Genomic DNA, 17,915 nt, shown 5'->3' with positions numbered 1-17,915 from the left:
ATTTCTCCATGTTAATTGCTGCACTGTCGGCAATTGTAGCTTTGAGCGCTACCTTAGCCTTCAACTCGGGAATTCCCTGCCATCTCTCGCGCTCTCTCATGCATGCTCTTTTTCTCTGTCTCGCCCTCGCCCCCCCACCCTGCCTCACTGTTGGTTTGCCCCCCCCCCCCCTTCGCCCTTTGCCCCATGCCCCAGGCCCCACCTTTGTCCCACCCCTCAGTCACAACATTTTTGGACAAACACTTTGGTTTGGTATCATGTTCTGTTTTGTCAGTGAAGGCTCCATAAATAGCAGTCTCCCCTCTCGAGACTGCACGTTCAACTCCTTTAGCGCTTAGCCCGAGGTCGTCACTTCTTAGAGCCCTAATGCGTCTGTGTCAGTGGGAGATTCAGCAATTGTAAAGCCCAAAAACTTCCAGAGAAGACGGTCACCTCTGTTCTTGGTGCGAGTGTGGCCCAACGCTTGCGTTGTGCAAATACACCTTGCTGCTTCCCAGCATGAGCGCGGGTCCATCCAGGTCTTGCTGCATATCGACACAGACTGTTTCTGGGGCGGGAGGCATATAACAGTCCAAACAAACAGAACATGTCAGCACCCTCGAACAGCCTTCACAGACACTTGGCTGAAAGAGGACAGTTTGAGAACTGAGTGTTGAAGAGAATATAGCACTGACAGAGGACAGAAGGTGAGGAAAGCGTAAATGGGCGGCTCCATTACTTACTGATGGGATGAGCAGAATTGGGAGTGATGGACTGTGGTCAAAGAACCAGAACGTGGTAGCAGTTTGGGTGGAGATCACAAATAATAAAGGCAAGCAACACTTGTGGCTGTGGTGTACAGGCCCTTGAGCAGTGACTCCACGGTAGGATGGAGTATGTACGAAGAAATAATGGCACCTTGTTACAAAGCAACCATCACGAGAAGGTTCCACCTGCTTGTAGACTAGAAAAGTGAGACAGATAAATGTAGCTAGGTAAGAAGTTCATACATGTTTCCGGGATGGTTTCTCAAAGCACCATGTTCTGCAGTTTCCTTCCCTAAAGGACATCAGTGAACCAAGAAGGTTTATTTCCCCTAACTATTGATGACGGGATTGAATTCCAGTTTGCAGTGGTGAGATTCTAACTCTCATTCCCAGAGCATTACATTTGGGTCTCAGGATGACTAGTCCTCCAATAACACCACGATACCATCGTGCCCCCTGCAGCTGTTCAAGAAGACAGCTCTCCACAAACTTCTTGATAGCAATTAATTTTGGGCAATACATGTTGTCCCAACGAGTGACATTCACCGTGCCCTGAACAAGAGAGAAAGGTGCATTCCAGGTGAATCTGTGGACATAAATCCATGCAGCTTCCAAGGTGTGTATCCTGCAAATTAAAAAAAATCCCACAGCCTCTCTCGGAAGCAATGAAGGAGAGTCGCGGAGGCATCCTCATTAATATTTGATCCCCACCAATCTCACGGGTTAAAACCTCATTTCACTGTTTATGGGAACTTGCTGTACTGACTTGCCTGCCTTGTTAGCTAAGGGGTGGCACGGTGGCGCAGTGGTTAGCCCTGCAGCCTCTCAGCGCCAGGGACCCGGGTTCAATTCCAGTCTCGGGTAACTGTCTGTGTGGAGTTTGCACATTCTCCCTGTGCCTGCGTGGGTTTTCTCCGGGTGCTCCGGTTTCCTCCCACAGTCCGAAGATGTGCAGGCTAGGTGGATTGGCCATACTAAATTGCCTGTAGTGTTCAGGGGTGTGCGGGTTATAGGGGGATGGGTCTGGGTGGGATGCTCCAAGAGGCGGTGTGGACTTGCTGGGCCGAAGGGCCTGTTTCCACACTGTAGGGAATCTAAAAAAATCTAAAAATAAGTGACCAAATTTAAAACCTGTTTCCTTCAGTGGGTTTGGCACATTATAAAGTGGAGGGAACCTTCACAGAAGTTCTCTCCCAGTTTGACGTTTTTGCTGCTTGTGAAATGTCTCGGTTTTGCTGTGTGAAAGGCCCTGTCTCAGCGCACGCTGTTCGGCTGTGTTTGCGAAAGACTTTTACCTCGACTTTCTGGCATTTCCAGGTCTTCCCAGTCCATGTTCCGGGCAGACACCACCCACCTGCACCCCCAGCACCGGCGGCTCCTCAATCAACGCCTCCAGCTGCAGAACTCCAGGAAGTAAGTGACTCCCGGCAGCATGAGGGCGGCATGGTGGCTCAGCAGGGCGCGATGCTGCTTCAGGGTGCTAGGGACCCAGGGTTCAATTTCAGCGTAGGGTTTGCACATTCTTTCTGTGGGTTTCTTCCAGGTACTCCGGTTTCCTCCCAGAGGTTACCTGGAGGAACACAGTAGGCCAGGCAGCATCAGAGGAGCGGGAAAGGCTGACGTTTTGGGATGGGATCCTTCCTTTTTCCTCCTCTGATGCTGCCTGGCCTGCTATGTTCCTCTAGCCCCTCGCATTATCTGTGACTTCCAGCATTGGCAGTTCTTACTATCTCTGAAAGGTTAGCTGGGTTGGCTGTGATAAATTGCCCATAGTCGCTAGGGATGTGCAGGCTGTGTGGATTAACAGCTGGAAACACTGGGATATGATAGTGGGGTGGGTCTGATTGGGATAGTCTTTGGACTGTCATGCATAACGCACTGTGGGGCTGGAGGAACACAACAGGCCAGGCAGCAACAGAGGAACAGGAAAAAAGAAGGGACCCATCCGAAAACGTCAGCTTTCCTGTTCCTCTGATGCTGCCTGGCCTGCTGTGCTCCTCCAGGTAACCTTTGGACCAACCTGGTTGGCCGAAAGGCCTGTTTCCACATTGCATGGAATTCTGTAATTCTTCCCCAAGTGTCCAGTTCCAGACCTCGGCAAAGGTGAGGTAGAAATTTGCTGGAGCACCACCACTTAGGGAGGGATTTCACCTTCTCTGATAGCGTGCATTTCTCAGCGCCTGAATCTGGGTGGGATTTCAAGGGCTTGCCTAGTCTGTGAGGAGGATTGACTACAATGGCTGAAGCATTTCAGTTCATGTGGAGATAATGGTATATTAGAAAACAAAAGAACTGCGGATGCTGTAAATCAGGAAACAAAACAGAAATTGCTGGAAAAAACTCAGCAGGTCTGGCGACATCTGTGAAGGGAAAAAAAGAGTTAACGTTTTGGGTCCGGTTCTGAGGGAGGGTCACCGGACCCAAAACATTAACTGTTTTTTCACTTCACAGGTACTGCCAGACCTGTTGAGCTTTTCCAGCAATTTCTGCTTTGTTTCCTAATGCAAAATTAGGCCTGTTTTCCTTGGCGGATGCATTGAAAAAGGATTTTTATAAATTAAATAATGAGAACTTGTTTTCCAACTGGGGGGAGGATTGGAAACTAGACCCCATGAGTTTAAGAATTCTGGATCCAGGATGCCCAGCCTGAAACAGAAGTGACAACAGAGAGAAAGGCAAGGAATGTTTAGGTCAGAGACTTGCACTCTGCAAGTGATCCAATATATCGATCTCCCGGAAACGTTATTACCGATCGGTTCAAATGCGAGCATTGCTGGATTGCCTCTATAGGATTTGCTGCCCCTTGAGAAAGCAAGGCAGGTATAGTGAGACCTTCTGGCCTGGAGCAGTGGGGTGGTCATTTTCAGTACCTGGTCCCAAACACCAAGGAAACGTGGGACCACAGAACAGAAAGTAAAGTAGATTTGGTGAACAGCGCAGCTGTAGTGTCATCCCAGATGTCAATTCCACCACTCGCAAAGAGATTTTGGTCTCTATCTGCCTCGCACTTCCTTTACAGCCTATTGTTTTTCTCAGCATCCCTCTCTCTTCCTTTCTGCTCCCCTCTCCCTCTCTCAGTCAACACCGAGGTCAGAACTGCTCTGGAGGAGACAGGCACAGCAGGGGCAGCTACCACGAGCAGACGAAGAAAGACCCCTATAGCAACCTGATGACCCAGCGGGAGAAGGAATGGGTCAGCAAGATCCAAATGATGCAGCTACAGAGCGCTGACCCCTACCTGGACGATTACTACTATCAGGTACGGAGGCCTCGGGCTGCCGTTGGCATTTTCGGATGCACCGACACGCAGTGAGCAGGTTCGAATCCCAGCTCGGTGCCACATTAGCTTCTCAAGGAACTTCATGGTTAGGAGGAGTAAGGAGTTGTGGGGGAGCCACAACTGCAGTCCATAAATATATAAGATAATGATGAATAAACCCAGCACTGAAATGAGGAGAAACAGCTTCACCTCGAGAGTGCGGAACTTGTGACTGCAGCGAGAGTGGTTGAGGTAAGTAATGCAGGTGTGTTTGAGCAAAATCTGAATGAGCATATGAGGCAGAACGTAATAATCGTGATATGTTGAGGGGGCGAGATGAAGTGATGGAAGAGGCTGATGAAGATCATTCTAAAAGACAGGTTAGGCTAAATCGCCTCTTTCTATCCTGTTCTCATTCTTTGCGATTCTTGGTAACTGAGGCCAGAACTGTGCTCACGACAAATTGAACTGTGATCTCCGAGAGATCAACAGGTTGAAGTTGCTTTTGTGATAAGGAAGTGTGTGTTCAGAGACCCACTGCTCGGTTCGTTGTATATATTAATGATCTAGATTTGATCAGAAAGCTTGCAGAGGTAGGCTGCTTCAAAGAGCAATTTTACTTCATCCCATATCCCATTTCACCCTTAACCTTTGAAATTTTTTCGTAGAAAAATAGAGCATTTCATAGAATCCCTACAATGTGGAAACAGGCCCTTTGGCCCAACAAGTCCACACCAATCCACAGAGCATCCCACCCAGACCCATCCCCCTATAACCCACGTAATCTACACCTCCCCGAACACCATGGGCAATTTAGGACGGCCAGTCCACCCTAACCGCACATCTTTGGTCTGCGGGAGGAGACTGGAGCACCAGGAGGAAACCCACGCAGACACGGGGAGAATGTGCAAACTCCACACAGACAGTCGCCCGAGGGTGGAATTGAACCTGGGTCCCTGGTGCTGTGAGGCAGCGGTGTTAACCATCTCTCTGCCCCGTTTCTTCATCCTCGTGTTCCACATTCCTTGTGGAACAAGAGGATCAGCTGTGGACCTCCCGTGAACTGTGAAACAAGATTTCTCCCAATGATTTTGATTTTGCAGTTGCAAGTTTTTGACCCCCTTTTCCATCTCTGCTGTATTAAGCCAATTGGAAAAATCTGATGTCAGTCACCTGTTTGCCATCTCCAGGAGTACAGCCCTGATCTCTCTCTCTATCCCTGAGCCTAACATCCCTCTGTTTCCACACTGTAGGGAATCTAATCTAATTTTTTAAAAAAAAATCAGGACAAACTTTTTCTGTAGCCTCTGCATCTTTCCCCTGTGGCGCTCAGAATTGTCTGCAGTACTCCAGCTGATTTAGTGAGTAATGAATTTTATTAAATCGGCTGTTTTGGGAGGTGGACCTTGCTCTGCTGTATGGCTGGTTGCTGTCGCTCCATCCCTGAATCTCCCTTGGGCTGAGTCACTTCTCTGCCATTTCAGAGGGCAGTTACAAGCACTTGACTCTGGGTCTGGGTGAGTGAATCACGTGGCTTTTTGAGGCCATCGGTAACAGTTTCTGAAACATGCAGGAAGTGCTGGAGAAGCTCAGCACTGAGGCTGCTGAACGCACAGTTTCTCCAGCATTTCGTGTGTGCGAGTGCGTCTGTGTGTCTTTCAGCTTTCCAGCATCTGCAGTATTTTGTTAATCACGGGAGGGATGTCTCAGCCATGGATGTTAGCTGGACTTCAAGGGGTTAAATTGTGAGGAGTGATGAGGCCTTAGTTCTCTAGAATTTAGAAGGTTAAGGGATGATCTCAGCAAGGCCTTCAGGATATAAACGGGGGAAACACAGGGTGGATAAGAAACTGTTTCCAGGGTCGAAACAAGGAAAGACAGGGTGAATAAAGAGAAGCTATTCCTGCTGGTTGAAGATTGTAGATATAGGAGTTAGATCAAGGTTATTTAGAAGAGAGAAAACACTTAGACACACCAAGGCTAATGGAGCTTTGGAACTCACCTTCAGAACAGTAGCCAATGCTAATTCTGTTGTTAAACTTAAATCTGAGCGACATATTTTATTAGACAAGGCTATCAAGGGATAGGGGCCCAAGACAAGCATGTGGAGTTCGACCTTGGGTCAGTCATGATTGTATTGAATGGTGAAGCAGGCTTGAAGGGCTGAACGGCCTACAGCTGTTGCTTCTGTTTTAACCGATCGGTTTCTGATTGCTGTGACTGAGACACATGTATTCCAGGTTTAGTTTTTATCACCAGCTGTGACTTGAATCCTGCGCCTTGTGCTCAACCTCTTGCTCTCTGCCGCTGTAGAACTACTTTGAGAGGCTGGAGAAGAAGCAGGCTGCTCTGGACCTGAATAACGAGGGCCCCAAGAAGGAGCGCATGAAGCTGATCACGCCGCAGGTGGCCAAGCTGGAGCATATCTACCGGCCAGGTAATCTGACTGCGTGGTTTACCCACGTTCCAGCTCAGGTCACGGGCCAGCCAGGGGAAATGGGATGGCGCAGGGCACGTACTGCCGTCTGTCTTTCTCAACTGCGCCCTGTGGCACCCTCGCCCTCCAGCTGCGGCATCTGGCTCTCCGAAAGCACCCTGAATGGAGACCACCCCCCCCCCCCCCCCCCCCCAGCTTCATTCAACTCCCCACCAAGACCTGACGAGAGTGCTTGCCAGCAAATAGTTCTGTCACCAGCCACAGAGGTGATGTGACAGGCAACCCCAAGTTTGGTCTAAATGCTTCGGATTTCAATAGTGCCTTTCAGTGATAGAGGGGGGAGACTGGTCATGTTTAACAAGGGGGTTTCAAAAAAGTTCGCAACCAGGCAGCCAGAGGAGTGGGCGCGAAAGATGGAGCAATTAGAACTAGGGACATAGGGAGGGGGTGTAGGGGCTGGAGGGGGTTACAGAGATAGGGAGGGGATGTAGGGGCTGGAGGGGGTTACAGAGATAGGGAGGGGGTGTAGTGGCCGGAGGGGGTTACAGTGCTAGGGAGGGGTGTAAGAGCTGCTCCCTGACGGCATTGTCTTCTGCATAGGGAGCGGGTCCTGCAGGGAATTGTATTTGTGTAGAACAATTGGTTTGCTATAAGAGAGTTTGAATTCACAAAACCTACAGCTGCCTGATGGAGTCAATAGGGATGTGTCTGTGAAGGACAGTCAATGCCTGGAACGCAGCCACCTTTAAGTTCCCCTCAGAGAGGCTGCACACCTTCCTGAGAGGATTCCGTATCGCTGCCGTTCCTTCACTGTCCCAAGGTCCAAATCCTAAAATCCTTCCCCAATGATATTGCGACTTGCCGGGGGCAAAGGGACCTTTTGCAGCTGGGGATGGTGTTTTGTGTACCAGCTCCTCGAGGGCAGTGCAGGCTGGTCACCGACATGCTTGCCCAGTTAGTGCCACGTGCGTCCGAGCCCCTGAGAGTGCCCACTGCTGATGGCTGTTTTGTCGCTTACAGTGCAGTTCGAGGGCTCCTTGGGGAAACTCACCGTGTCCAGCGTGAACAATCCTCGCAAGATGATTGATGCTGTGGTGACAACGCGCACCGACGATGATGTAAGTTGCCTTGTTATTCCTCCCCATTCCTTTCGAATCTTCGTTCCTCCATACCTAATCCAGAGAATGGAACCATTCCCTCCACGCTGCACCGTCCGTGATTCTGTGGATCATTGTCTTCCTTCATGCGACTTCCTATGAAGCAGAGGACCCTGTCTGCGAGTGACACCGACCCAAACATCAACAGCAATGTTCCTTGGGTGCAGATACACAAGATTATCCAATGGCTCAAAGATGTGTGTTTGCATTCTGCTGAAGCGTTGGATTCATAAACAGGGTCTAAGGGCGGTGGGTGTGGGGTGCGGGCTGCCATTTATCTGGAGACCTCCCTGCAGTGACATTGTTTGAAGGTGTTGATGGCAGGCGTGTCGATGCTTAGCTGGGAATCTCCTTCAGAAATACACCACATGAAAGCGAGGGAATGAGTGTTCAGATATGGATGGTTGCAGGCCTATTTGGAGTGCTGTATTGCATTGTCCCAAGGGTTGCAGGTTTTCCAGAGACCACTCAGCCTGCAGTGACACTGAGGAAGGGATTGGGGAGCATGGTAGTAGTTGAAGATCTCGCCTGGAGGCAGGGCGAGAGGGGGTGGTATTGAGGATTTGCCGCTCCCTTGGCAACTTTCCCTGTGCTGTGGATTCTGAGAGATGCAGGTCCATTTGGAGACTTCCCTCGCACAGCTGTTGGAATTGAGGGGGCTAGTTTGTGGGCTGGAGTAGGGAGCGAGGTTTGCAGTCGTCCCTCACTCGTACTGACTTCAGCATTGTAGCCCAGGCTTTTGCTTATCTTAATGATAGTGTCCATGACTGAGCACAATTGGGGCTGCTCTCCCCAAGAGCAGAGTGGTTTAGAAATCGGTACGTTTCATTACTCTGACCCTCTGCCCTACTCCCTGTCTCAATGTCTCCCTCTCCTTTAGGAGACAAAAGAGAAGCAAGTGAGGGACAAGAGGCGGCAGACACTCTTCACCATCGAGCGGGTAAGTGCTCTCCATCCCAATATCCCAGTGGGCATCCCTTTTGAGTGGATCTCTGGGACTGGCATCAGATGCCATGCGCTCCGAAATCAATGTTTACCCCTCGCTGCGTGCTTTCACTCCCCTCCCCTGCATGATGTGCCCACATAACTAACAGTATCTTTACCAGTGTTAATGATGCTCCCTCCCTGTCACTCAGTGCGAAGGGAGAGATGTTACTGATCCATCTCTCCTGATGGATGAATCCAGCATCCTCACAGTGCCACTCACTGAACCCTCTCTCCTGGTAAATCAACCCATCAAGTGCCTGCTGTGTTCGGGACTTTTAATTTGCCGCCACCTCCGTTATTCCTCTTCCAACACTCACCGTCCCCCTCCCCCCAAGCTGCACGAGGCATCAAGTGGCACTGTTAAATCTTCCTGGCGTGGGCCTTGCTTGTCTACTGTGATTAGATTAGATTCCCTACAGTGTGGAAACAGGCCCTTCGACCCAACAAGTCCACACCGTCCCTTGAAGCATCCCACCCAGAGCCGTCCATCTATAATCTCCACACCCCTGAACACTACGGGCAATTTAATATGGCCGATCCACCTAGCCTGTACATCTTTGGACTGTAGGAGGAAACCCACGCAGACATGGGGAGAATGTGCAAACTCCACACAGACAGTCGCCCGAGGCTGGAATTGAACCCAGGTCCCTGGCGCTGTGATGCTGGAGTGCTAACCACTGAGCCACTGTGCTGCCCCAATGTGCCGCCTGTGCTGTGACCTCCTTGTGTCTCCTCGCCCCTCCCCCCAAACCCACCCCACCCCTGCCCCTTTACAACTTGCTCCCCCTCTCTTCAGACGTACAGCTTGGTGCTGGAGGTGCAGGACTTGGAGAAGAAGTTCCTGCAGGCAACTGAAGAGGAGCGGCCGGCCGTGCTGGAACACCGCAAGGCCAAGATTGCGCAGATGTACGAGAACCTGCGAGGCAAGCAGGCTGCCAGCACCGAGAGGTATGTGTGTGTTGTGTGCGCGCGCGCACTGCTGAGTGGGGTAGCAAGGTGGGCTCAGTGAAGGTGAGCGGGCGGGGGAGACATAGGGGTCAGAGGAAACGGGGTGGGGGTTGGGGACCGGGGGAGGGTGTCGATTCTTGTCCCGTTGTAACAGCCTCCTCTGCACCCCCCGCCTTTCCCCACAATCCTGCAGAGTCAGCGACGACCACTTTGTGCAGGTCATGTGCATCCGCAAGGGCAAACGACTGGCTGCCAAGGTCCTGCTGTTCCTCAGCACAGAGCAGGCTGCCAACGTGGTGTTAGCTACCGCCCGAAACCTCCCGTACCTGGTCAAGAAGGACAGCCAGGACGAGGTGAGTGACCGCACGCTGGACGGTGTTGGCTGAGGGAGGGGCGTCCAAAGGTGAGAACAACACTGCATAGCATCCAACAGCCAAACAACCGGATTCTTCTGGTTTTGGGGGAGGGGAGCAACGAGTTGAGGGGTCAAGGATCATCCTGTAGCCTGAGGGTAGCGAGTAGCATCACTCTGGGCGAGACGTTACACATATTCACTGGAGTTTAGAAGTTGGCGGCTCAGCAGTTAACCTTGCTGCCTCGGCGCCAGGGGCCTGAGTTTGATTCCACTCTGGGGCCACTATCTGGGTGGTGTTTGCACATTCTCCCCTGTCTGTGTGGGTTTCGTCTCAGTCCAAAGGTTAGGGTAGATTGGCCGTGCTAAATTGTCCCCTAGTGCCCAGGGATGTGCGGGTTAGGGTGGATTGGCCGTGCTAAATTGTCCTGTAGTGTCCAGGGATGTACGGGTTAGGGTGGGTTATAGGGAAATGGGCCTGGGTGGGATGCTGTGTGGGTTGGTGTGGATTTGTTGGGCCGAAGGGCCTGTTTCCACACTGTAGGGATTCTATGCAAAAACAACAAGGCTGGGTGTGGGTGAGTCTCGTAGACAGGGTAGCTGGATTTGTCCTGGGGTCACAGTTAGCAGGCACGGGGTTGGCCATTTAGGACCGAGATGAGGAAAGATGTCTGCAAGAGCAATTCTGTGGCAGTTCTCTGCTACAGAGAACAATTGAGGCTAGGAAATGGTTGACTGGTTTCACAAAGGAGATCGCTATCCAGCTTGAGGCTAAAGGGATCGAAGGGTTTGGAGAGTAATTAGGAACAGAGCATGGAGTTTGGTTGATAATTGTGAACATTGCATGGGGGCAGGATGGAATGGCCCATATTTTCCATTGCAAAACCCTCGCTTCAAGTTCACGGTCAGTTTCTGAGCGCAGTAGGCCGTCCCATCCTGGGCTGTTCTGTTTGAAACAAAGGAGGCTCCTTTTGATTCTGCGCTGGATGCCCTGAAGTCTGGCTGGGATGGCAGTGGAATTGGCCACGTGCGGGCCTGAGGGAGAGTTTGTGCTGCCTGCCTGTGCCCTATCAAGGTGCTGCCTTCCCTTGTCTCCAGGTGCTACCCTGTCTGACTGAGGCCTGCTCCATCCTGATCAGTCGCCTCCCGTCCACTGCTCTCACAGAGCTCCTACAGCAGCTGACTGGATCCGGTCCATTTGGCCAACCTGGGAACCACTTCCCGAACATCCTGCAGAACAAGGTAATGGCATGGAGAGGGGTGCCGTCAGCCCTGGGGAGAACCAGCTGGAGGGCTGACTGGCTGAGAAATGTGGGACGGGAGAGGGAGTTTAGGCGTAAACTGACACAGTAAGGGAAGACAGGTAGGAGGTGACAGGCTGGAGGATGTAACAGAGGGGCTGGAGGAGGTTCCAGAAATAGGGAGGGGGTGTGGGGGCTGGGGAGGAGGTGACATAAGGAGATTTAGGGGCTGGAGGAGGTTACAGAGAGAGAGGTCAATACTCGAGAAAGGATCTTCGCCATCAGGGTGTCAATGCCGAATGGAGCGGTCTCTTTCTGGATCTGGAAGGACAGGACTGTGATAGCGGTGCGCTGATTGACAGATTCTCTTTCTGAAGGGGCATTAACCCAAGGAATGATCTTCTGTGTCAGAGGGATGGAACTAGCCCACTCTTTGGGAGAAGTGTAGCCGAGTTATTGTAGTGTCGTGGCCAGTGTTGGTCAATCAGTCTCCCTGTAAACAGGTTATTGGTCCCAATCATGACGCTGGCTTCACTTTTTTAGTATGTACAAGGCAGTCCGTTCTGGCAGTAATAGTGCTGAAGGATTTCATTGGCCAGCAATTATTGCCCCAATCTAATTGCCCCAGAGGGCAGTTAAGAGCCCACCATATTGTTGTGGGTCTGGGGTCACATGTAGGCCAGTTCAGATAGAGGTGGCAGCTAAAGGGCCAGATGGATTTTTATAACAATCAACAATGTACTAGTGATTATTAGCTGTTTAATGCCACTTTTTTTAATTGAATTTAAATTCAATAGTCTGTTGTCGCGAGATTCAAACCCAGACTTTCAGCTCGTGACCTGGGTCTCTGGGTTAACAGTCCAGCGACAACACCTCGAGGCCATCGCGTTTTGAGACACACTGAGCATCTAAACGTGACTGCTTGGACGCAATCCTGCCTCTTCTCTGTCTGAATGATTGATTGCAAAATGTTTCACCAGTTCGGCCTGACATTGTTCTACATGATTCTGAGCCAAGGAGAGAGGTTGCAGAGCTCGGAGGCTTCCAGCGAACTCATGCAGGACAACCGGTGGTGAGTCTCAACTGGCTGCTTCGATATCCGCTTTGCTTCGTCAGCTTTCATTCCTCAGCCACTCGTTTGATCCTGTTGCCTGTGCCCACCCAAGATGGAGCCAGGCTGCGCTCCCACCTCGGCGTGCCATATCTAATCCAGGGGTGAGCTCAACCCCCCCCCTCCTCCCTTGCAACGATCCCAACTCTGAAGCCCATGCCATGGGACGGGAGGGGAGAATAAACGAGGAAATGGGAAAGGTTGTAATGGAAACTTGGAAAGCAGCAGACACGAGTCGTAGAATCAACGAGGTTAGATTCGAGAATCGAGTTGACAAGGCTGGAGTGAAGGCTCTCAGTATGATGACACGCGACATTGCGAGGTAGATGGCTGTGGTGGAAGTAAACGCGATACAGTTGTCACAGTAGAGATGTGGTGGCAGGGTGATTGAGCCAGGGATGGATTATTATGGGGTGTCCCACATGAAGGAGAGATTAGCCATCCAGAAAAGGTGGTGCTGACAGTAAGGTGAATGAGCCGGGCGTGGCCATGTTTGAAACTAGGAAAGGGTTTAATTGCGAGCTCAGCCATGGACTTTGTAACCTGTTTGTCCCTGCCCTTTGTAAGTCTGATTGCACTCCCTTCTCTCCTTCCTGCCCAGGACAGAGCTGGTGTTCGCTGTGATCCGGGTATTGCTGAAGCTCCCACCGGCATCGTTGGCCAAACCGTCGTTCGTGCCCACAAATCTCCTGGCACTTTTCTCTCATTACGTTGACCGGCAGACACTGAACGCGCTTGAGTCCAAGTTAGAGTAAGTATCAGACAGAAGGAGGGAGCACCACGCTGTGAATGGAAAGTAGGAAGCCCTACCTCAGGGTGTTCCAAAGTTGGGGATACCTAATGAATAACATTTATGAACAGATAGGATCTGGAGTCGGCAATTCAGCCCCTCAAGCCTGCTTGCCCGTTGGTTAAAATAATGGCTGCACATTTCCACCCAGTCCCCCACATTCCCCCATTCCCTTTGTAGCCGGAAATCCATCAATTTTGGCCCCATCAATTTTGGCCTTGAATGGACTCAACCGCTGAATGTGCCCAGCTCCCTCAGGTTGATGGAAGTGCTGGCGTCGTGTGTATGTTTCTGGATAAGTAATCCAGAAGTCCCAGTCTTAGTGAGATAGCTGGCGGAATTTAAATTCAGTGAGTCAATCGAGGTCTGATAGTTTTGGCAAACAGTGGTCACAACACAATTGGAGATTTTGTTGTGAAAGTCAATCTCGTTCATTCTCGTCCTTTCTGGAAGGAAATCTGACGTGAGACTCCGGACCCACAGCCACTTGGTTTATCTTTCAGTGCTGCATGTAATGGCCTCAGAAGCCACTCTGATCCATGGCAGTCAGGGGCGAGCAGAGAATGTTGACCCAGACAGCGGTGCCTGCATTGCGTTAAAGAACAAAGAAAAATGACCAATTAAACCCTCCCACTCCGGCCGATCTCCACCACGCCTTCGCGTACTAACCAACCTTGCTCTTGAATGAACTCGATGGCTGAGCAACCATAGCGCTGTAGGGTTGAGAATTGCAGCAGTTCTCCTCCTCGTATCCCCCTCACAACTTAATTTCCCGTCTAATTTTTGTGTAGTGAGCAAATGTGCCCTTCCAAAACACTTTTAAAAATTGTGCAGCGTTGAGGCCTGTTTGGACTGATTCCTGGGGCACACTATGTTTTCCTAATGACCGCATTATGCCCACTGTTTCCTGTTAGCTGTCCATTCATCTATTGATGCTGATGTATTACCCCCAGCTTTGGCGAGCTTTTATTTTCCACGGTGACCTTCGATGTGGCACCTATTAAATTCCTTCCAGAAATCACAGGACAATATGTCCGCCAACTTCCCTTTACCCACAAGATATTACTTAAAAGAATGCCAAGTTGATTTTAAACTTGATTTCTCTTTTACAAAAATGTTGATTGCACCCGATGACTTTGAATTTCTCTTAGTCCCCGGCCGTAAAGTCTGTAATCACAGCTTCGAAACAATTTCCTGTGTCAGAAGTTTAACGAACTGGTCTCTAGTTTCCTGTCTTTTTGAATCAGACTTTCCCTGCTCTGACAATGTCCACAGTAACAATTCCCTCGTGCTTGTTATTTCCTTGAGTTCTACCTTTCCCCTTCCAGCTACTTTTTGCTCCCCAATTGATAGTTGTGTTTTGCTCTCTATCTGCATCATAGGGTCATAGTACACGGAAATAGACCCTTCGGTCCAACCAGTCCATGCTAACTGTAATCCCAAATTTAACTAGTTCCACCTGCCTGCACTTAGCCCATATCCCTCCAAACATTTCCTATTCATGTACTTGTATAAATGTCTCTCAAACATTGTAACTGTACCAGCATCTGCCACTTCCTCTGGAAGTTCATTCCACACACGAGCCGCTCTGTAAAAAGTTTGCCCTACATGTTTTTTTTTTAAACTTTCTCCTCTCACCTCAAAAATATGCCCCCCCTCTTGAAATCCCCCACCCTGTGCAAAAGGCACCTACCATTCACCCTATCCATGCCTGTCACTGTTTTCTCAACCTCTGTAAGGTCAACTCTCAACTTCCTAAGCTCCAGTGAAAAACATCTCCGCCTATCCAGCATAAACCTTAAACTCAAACCATCCATTCCCAGCAACAGAGATAATGGGAACTGCAGATGCTGGAGAATTCCAACATAATAAAATGTGAGGCTGGATGAACACAGCAGGCCAAGCAGCATCTCAGGAGCACAAAAGCTGACGTTTCGGGCCTAGACCCTTCTTCAGAGAGGGGGATGGGGAGAGGGTTCTGGAATAAATAGAGAGAGACGGGGAGGCGGACCGAAGATGGAGAGTAAAGAAGATAGGTGGAGAGGAGAGTATAGGTGGGCAGTTAGGGAGGGGATAGGTCGGTCCAGGGAAGACGGACAGGTCAAGGAGGTGGGATGAGGTTAGTAGGTAGCTGGGGGTGCGGCTTGGGGTGGGAGGAAGGGATGGGTGAGAGGAAGAACCGGTTAGGGAGGCAGAGACAGGTTGGACTGGTTTTGGGATGCAGTGGGTGGAGGGGAAGAGCTGGGCTGTTTGTGTGGTGCGGTGGGGGGAGGGGACGAACTGGGCTGGTTTAGGGATGCAGTGGGGGAAGGGGAGATTTTGAAACTGGTGAAGTCCACATTGATACCATATGGCTGCAGGGTTCCCAGGCGGAATATGAGTTGCTGTTCCTGCAACCTTCGGGTGGCATCATTGTGGCAGTGCAGGAGGCCCATGACTGGACATCAGTTACAAGCTGGTTGCCTGACTCCCACAGCTGCCTAGAATACACCTCCTCCCACCCACCCTCCTGCAAAAATTCCATCCCCTATTCCCAATTCCTCCGCCTCCGCCGCATCTGCTCCCACGATAAGACATTCCACTCCCGCACATCCCAGATGTCCAAGTTCTTCAAGGACCGCAACTTTCCCCCCACAGTGATCGAGAACGCCCTTGACCGCGTCTCCCGTATTTCCCGCAACACATCCCTCACACCCCGCCCCCGCCACAACCGCCCCAAGAGGATCCCCCTCGTTCTCGCACACCACCCTACCAACCTCCGGATACAACGCATTATCCTCCGACACTTCCGCCATTTACAATCCGACCCCACCACCCAAGACATTTTTCCATCCCCTCCCCTGTCAGCTTTCCGGAGAGACCACTCTCTCCGTGACTCCCTTGTTCGCTCCACACTGCCCTCCAACCCCACCACACCCGACACCTTCCCCTGCAACCGCAGGAAATGCTACACTTGCCCCAACACCACCTCCCTCACCCCCATCCCAGGCCCCAAGATGACATTCCACATTAAGCAGAGGTTCACCTGCACATCTGCCAATGTGGTATACTGCATCCACTGTACCCGGTGCGGCTTCCTCTACATTGGGGAAACCAAGCGGAGGCTTGGGGACCGCTTTGCAGAACACCTCCGCTCAGTTCGCAACAAACAACTGCACCTCCCAGTCGCAAACCATTTCCACTCCCCCTCCCGTTCTCTAGATGACATGTCCATCATGGGCCTCCTGCACTGCCACAATGATGCCACCCGAAGGTTGCAGGAACAGCAACTCCTATTCCGCCTGGGAACCCTGCAGCCCAATGGTATCAATGTGGACTTCACCAGTTTCAAAATCTCCCCTTCCCCTACTGCATCCCTAAACCAGCCCAGTTCGTCCCCTCCCCCCACCGCACCACACAACCAGCCCAGCTCTTCTCCCCCCCACCCACTGCATCCCAAAACCAGTCCAACCTGTCTCTGCCTCCCTAACCGGTTCTTCCTCTCACCCATCCCTTCCTCCCACCCCAAGCCGCACCCTCAGCTACCTACTAACCTCATCCCACCTCCTTGACCTGTCCGTCTTCCCTGGACCGACCTATCCCCTCCCTACCTCCCCACCTACACTCTCTCCACCTATCTTCTTTACTCTCCATCTTCGGTCCGCCTCCCCCTCTCTCCCTATTTATTCCAGTCCCCTCTCTGATGAAGGGTCTAGGCCCGAAACGTCAGCTTTTGTGCTCCTGAGATGCTGCTTGGCCTGCTGTGTTCATCCATTCCCAGCAACATCCTGGTAAATCTCTTCTGAATTCCCACCGGCTTGTAACAGGGCGACCAGAACTGGGCACTGCTCCAGAAAGGCCTCGCCAATGTCCTGTACAACCTCAACGTGACATCCCAACTCCTGCACCCTAAGGGCTGAGCGACAAAGGCAGGCATGCTAAATGCCGCCTTGACCACCCCGCCTGTGTGCGATACAGATTTCAAAGAATTATGCACCTGAACCCCTCGGTGTCTCGTTCTCTTTAGGTATCTTCCACAGTGCAAATACCTCTAAAATCCATCTGCTATCTCCCTTCTCTCCAATGCTCAATTCCTCAGACACACTTTGAAAGGGAACAAAGCTCATTCCGTTAACTTTTTAAAAAGTTATCTGCAGAAATCCTAACTATTTTTGTATTCCTAACGATCTTTCTCTCACATGCTGTTTTGTGTCCTTAAACACCATTTGGTCTTTACTCTTCCATACAATCTGAATGATCTTCTGACTCCTCTTCGCATGATTGCCTGCTTTCTTTTTGTATTTACCACTGTCTTTTTGTTAAAAGGGTCACCTGCTCATGTTTCCTCTTTGCCTCCAATATCTCTCAAAAATTCCCATGAACCCCTGGTCGGCCTCGATCGGTACCATTGACCTTCCTTCTCTTCTTTCTGTTCCTCTCCCCATGACAGGTTGTCCGGGAAAACGCGGTAGAAGAGGGGATGCTTTGGCGAAGACATCAACCAACCGGCTGTCGGGCAGTGCCATTCCTGGGTGGGCACAGTTCGCTGGTGACCCCCAATTTGGGGAGGGGGGGAGGGGTGGGGGCACGCAGCAAGGGCTGCCGAGCGGCTTCCGATCCGACAGAACTTTCCTACTTCATTTTTCTCAGGCCCCGAGCGGGTGGGGAGAGAGACGTGGGGGGGTGGGGGGGGAGCGTGGTGTGGATGTGGGGTGGGGGTGGGGCTAAAGTGCAGGGAAGCTGACTTTCATTTATATACACCATCACTCCCTCCAACCTGGGGTGGGTCCTCACGTGCGCAGACTTGCAGCCAGGCTCTGTTGGAACTCCCTGTGCTTTCCCCTGCTGCTTGCCAGTTAGCCCCAAACTCCCCAATTCCCTATGCATTTGCCTCCCAGTGTCCCGCTC

At 51.2% G+C, this 17,915-nt stretch overlaps 1 protein-coding gene across 3 annotated transcripts in view; it reads left to right on the top strand.

Annotated features, from left to right (window-relative positions):
- The window catches only part of patl1 (PAT1 homolog 1, processing body mRNA decay factor), a 31,436-nt gene extending 13,838 nt beyond the window's left edge, over positions 1–17,598 (top strand). The window contains exons 7-17 of one of the 3 annotated variants that reach the window (XM_059642837.1): positions 2,064–2,159; positions 3,825–4,005; positions 6,319–6,442; positions 7,463–7,560; positions 8,480–8,539; positions 9,383–9,534; positions 9,728–9,887; positions 10,985–11,128; positions 12,108–12,199; positions 12,840–12,989; positions 17,458–17,597. In XM_059642837.1, the coding sequence (XP_059498820.1) occupies positions 2,064–2,159; positions 3,825–4,005; positions 6,319–6,442; positions 7,463–7,560; positions 8,480–8,539; positions 9,383–9,534; positions 9,728–9,887; positions 10,985–11,128; positions 12,108–12,199; positions 12,840–12,989; positions 17,458–17,479 (1,279 nt within the window). In that variant the 3' untranslated portion in view covers positions 17,480–17,597. The other 2 variants (XM_059642839.1, XM_059642838.1) reach the window with 2 other exon arrangements.
- Positions 17,599–17,915: the final 317 nt, after the last annotated feature.

The sequence above is a fragment of the Stegostoma tigrinum genome, chromosome 46 (assembly GCF_030684315.1).
Source record: "Stegostoma tigrinum isolate sSteTig4 chromosome 46, sSteTig4.hap1, whole genome shotgun sequence".
Lineage (NCBI taxonomy): Eukaryota > Metazoa > Chordata > Chondrichthyes > Orectolobiformes > Stegostomatidae > Stegostoma > Stegostoma tigrinum.
Note: the sequence above shows the minus strand (reverse complement) of the source record. Positions and strands in the feature narration are given on the sequence as shown.